General features: G+C 36.7%; 1 protein-coding gene across 1 annotated transcript in view; it reads left to right on the top strand.

Moving 5' to 3' along the window:
* LOC113233295 (probable E3 ubiquitin-protein ligase HERC2) overlaps positions 1-4,696 on the top strand; it is a 98,226-nt gene that overhangs the window by 28,461 nt on the left and 65,069 nt on the right. Inside the window, exons 23-24 of the mRNA XM_026468365.1 lie at positions 3,587-3,803; positions 4,058-4,295. Coding sequence (XP_026324150.1) covers positions 3,587-3,803; positions 4,058-4,295 — 455 coding nt within the window. The remainder of the gene's footprint in view (positions 1-3,586; positions 3,804-4,057; positions 4,296-4,696) is intronic.

Raw genomic sequence — 4,696 nt, 5'->3', positions numbered from 1 at the left:
ATCAATCTCAATTAATGTTAATGTCAAGATCTATTCTTATTTCATTTTTACGAAAGCATTCTAAATACAAACTATAATCATTACCTGTGTTCAGCCAGCAATTTACTCAAAGAGTACAGCCTAGTCTACATCCCTCTTCCTCACAGCTGAAGGGGTGAATATCCCTAGCTGATGGTCTACCTATGATAGGCAACTTACATCTGCGATCAGCCCTTACTACAGGCTAGCCACACGCTGCTCGGAAGTCACTAACTTACCAACAAGTAAACCACCGAGGAGGCTATGGCTTTGGTCTGCCAAAAACCTATCCAAAAAGACAGACCATGACCACGTCCTAAACAAACAAATAAAACAAATATAATTACTCGCTATCCTAGCTAAATAGGGAACCTGACTAAACCCTAACACTTTATTTTAGCGACCCTACACTGGCTGAACGATCCTAATAAAAATTCTAAACATCACTACAAGTTCCTAATTATCTCAGCCTAAGCTATCTCCAACGTGCATGCTGCCACAACGACGACACAGGCTTGAACATCCATCGGACGATCACTGGGTTACATCACTATTGATCTCCCAGCTGCCTTAGTCCTCATTTTGCAGCTATCACGTTCCATCAGCTTCACATACCATCTTTAAACAAATAAGAACCAACCCACATATAAGGCTAACAACATATTCTAACTACATGTCCTCAGACATACATATGGTATGAGGGTATACCACATGAAGAATTTCTAATAATTAAATAAATATATTTTCCCAGAATGCAGACAGTCCTTGATCAACTGGAAGGATGAGCACGAACTATTCGCACATACAGGATAATATATCTATCAAATTTAAAAAAGAAAAACAAAAGTAAATTTTATCTATTTGATGGTGTATCCTCTCCTCCCTTCCTTCCAAGTCTGCATGTATAGGAAAATATTAATTTTTCTCCAAATATTTCTCATAACGTCAATGTGGCTCCACATGAAAAATAAATATAAAAAATTAATTAACCTAGTAGAAACAAACACATTAAATTCCCTCATATAGAACTTTTTCATCCTATTCACATGGAGTAGATTCTGCCTACCCAATCTATTCCTATTCATACTTAATCTGCACATAATACAATTAATCCTACTCAACCAATTCACTACCCTAAGCTTCGCGTAACATACCTCTTAGATAAAGCAACTCTGTTTTTCTTGTCAAACATTCGCTTTTGCTTTAATTGTAAATCATCTACATATTCTTTACGAGAACTCATCGAAGCTGCTCGTTTTACGTAGTCACTTCGCAAATTCGCCACATTACTTACGCGAACACGATTAGAAATGTCGCTTTCCGAATTGTATTTTATATATATTTTCGGCAAAGCATTTTTATAATTATTTATATCTAAATCCCGTTTTTGACGCAATTGACACGTCTTATCACTCACGTCAACATTACTTATCATCTCTGGCAAAACCGAGAAGCCATCCAAACTTTTTGATACGGTTTTCAAAGGAGACTTTTCTTTCTTTGGTCCAATATCTATCATGGACTTAGAAGAAGAAATTTTATTGTCAATTTCCACTTTTGACAACTTGGAATTACATCTCTTCAAAATATCTCGTCCCAGAATTAAATATTCTTTAAAATCGTCTACAACCAGCAACTTCGAAGGATAATCGTTCCCATTAATCATCAACGACACCTTGGTGGACGACTGCACATTTATTGGCGTTGCACCCACTGTACGTAATGGAAAACTTGGACTATCATCGATACGCAACTGCAACCTTTCCGCAAAATAACGAGAAATTACTGAAACTGAAGCATTAGTATCCACCAACGCCTCGCAACATACATCATTAATAAAAACAGATATAAAAGGTGCCTTATCTACACTAGAACTACCAATTGTAGACAAATTTTCTACATGTTCAGTTGCGCTTTTGTGACAATCACGCTGAGGAGATCCCGACGAAGATCCACTACTATGTGCTCGTGAATACCCTTGACATGGCGTATCCTGCTGCACGACTGGTGCTTGTGGCACTAAATATTCCGACTTCTTAGACTCGGGTCTAATTATCGGTGCAGAGACACCCTGTGTTTGCCAACAGTGAGAGTGCTCCAAGTGACAAAATACTGGCAATACAATATCTCCTCGACTCCCATTATAATTGTGATTAAATATCTCATCTACTTGGATAATTGTTTTCCTCAACTCCTCTTTAGATAAATACAAATTACTAGCCAGCATCCATTTAAAATTGGGTAACAAAGACTTCAAAAAATGCTTAATAAACTGAACATCTTGAATATTTGCTTTCATCGCTAACTCATTTAAACTATAAAAATAACTTATCAGCGATTCATTAGGCCCCTGTCGCCTATAATAAAATTCTCGTGCGTAATCTATCTGTGAGGGAAATTCCTCTCTTAGCTTCTGTGCAATCACATCATACGTCATGTATGAAGAAAAATACGTTTTGTACCATTGTAGAGCTGGCCCCTCCAAATACAATGCAAACACGTATTTCTTCTGCACATCAGACCAATTATTTAATATACTAATGGTCTCAAAATGATTCAAAAAGTCGTCAACGTCGTTGAATCCATTAAACTTTTGTGCCGGTACCCCATACATATTTCCTTTTCGCACTTTTTACTGGCACCAATTATAAAATAATATTAAATAAGTATAAATATCAATTACGACCTTTTATTACGCATTCCTGGTGGTTTTGTCGTAACAACATATAAACATTTTTCCACGATGGACTTTTCTTCATCGGAATCCTTTCTTCATTAGTAAGCTTGCGTCTAACTTTTGCAGGCTTGAATTACATTATATTTCTTCTTCCATTCGTAGATTTTTCAAAATAAAAATATAAAAAATTTTCACTTCGGGGTTCTCTTTATTGGAACTTTTCCATCATTCGCAACACAAGCTTTTGTGTTGTGTTGTGTTCTTCATCACCATCATATTGGGATTCGTGCCTCCACCATTTATAATAGAGTCCGCGCCTCCACCATTTATAATAGAGGGCTGTAGCTCAGACGCATTGCGAGAGGTACTTTTAATAATATAAAACCGGGATCATTTTAAAACTTTGGTTTATTTTACCAATTTACATGTTTAGGGTTACAAATCAATCTCAATTAATGTTAATGTCAAGATCTATTCTTATTTCATTTCTACGAAAGCATTCTAAATACAAACTATAATCATTACCTGTGTTCAGCCAGCAATTTACTCAAAGAGTACAGCCTAGTCTACAGTACCAACAGCCAACAGTCAAAATAGGAATGAAGAAGGCAATATCGCAATTAGTAATCATTAGAACATCGTCACATTCACAATTGAAACATTTTTGACAAAATTTTACCTTCTTTCACAATCTATGATTAAAACTGTCGATGACATGACTACATGACTGATTAAAGTTTCATTAAAACCTGGCAAACCTGCAACTATCATTTTACTCCGTCTTTAAAAAAGACAGACTATGTATGATGTTAAACTTGGAACTTACACTCGTAAACTGCCTCTCATGTTAACAGAAGTAATTTTTTTTTATGTCATATCACAATTCCACAGGTCGGGTAGTCAGCGAGCTAGGCGCTTGGGTGTGCGCGTGCGCAGCTCGATCTCCTGGTGCTCTCATGGAGGTCGCCAACTCGTTAGTGAAGATCGCGCGAGCGTGTGACGAAGCGGCGCGTACGCTGCCATCTGCTGCGAAGCTCGACGCTGACTTGTTGGGCTGGCCGGGATTGGTGTCTAAGAGACAACCGTTGAACACTAGCGTTATTCGCAAGTAAGTTTATTTATTAGCACTCTATACAGGATTGTCATATTTGGAATGTCTTCGGGAAGGCCGAATGTACAGGATCTGTAGAGCGTCTACAGATCTACTACAGATCCTGCAGATATTGAAGAAATTAAAGTATGAAGTGTTAACGACAGCCCCCACTATCATTTTCCTCATATATACTAATATTTTTCTCAATCTGTTAAACGAGTTTATAAAAAATGAGTTCATAAGTTCACTAAATAAAAATTGGTTTACAGGTGTGACATCCAAAACCACACAAAAGAAGGCGGTTCCTGGATCGTAATAGCGGGTCATGTCTACGACGTTGACAACTTCGATTGCGAAAACGCTGGAACAGTCGAACTCGTGCGCAAGCTCCGTGGTTGTGACGCAACTGCTGCTTTAAGCGTGGAGCCCCATGCAGCGTTCTTGTCTAGGATAACTGAGAAATGTGTTGGATTGTATGCAGATCAGATTTATAGCCATAAATGCATTGTAAGTTTGAGAAAATTCTAAAATAAACATGTTATATTTTAATATTACACAAGGACACTACATCATACACACTTAACATTGTAGGTATTGAATAGTTTGTGTACGTTTTCGATATAACACCACCCACATCATGACCACAACAATAAGTAAGTTATTAATATAACAATAAGTAATTATTCACGTTATTTGGTTTATTTTATTTTCGCGGCACGGTCGTCCGTTACTCATTTAACTTTGAAAACCAGTCCTTTTAAAAAAAACTTCTATTTGGAAAACCGGGGAAAACTTTTTCTTCGATAGAAACAATATTTTTGTGTTACAGCTTTTGAAGAATAACAATACAAGGTGGCTCGAATTATGTATATATATATATATATATATATATATATATATATATATAT

Source organism: Hyposmocoma kahamanoa, unplaced genomic scaffold, assembly GCF_003589595.1.
Source record: "Hyposmocoma kahamanoa isolate Upper Pololo Valley unplaced genomic scaffold, ASM358959v1 78, whole genome shotgun sequence".
Classification (NCBI taxonomy): Eukaryota; Metazoa; Arthropoda; class Insecta; order Lepidoptera; family Cosmopterigidae; genus Hyposmocoma; species Hyposmocoma kahamanoa.
Note: the sequence above shows the minus strand (reverse complement) of the source record. Positions and strands in the feature narration are given on the sequence as shown.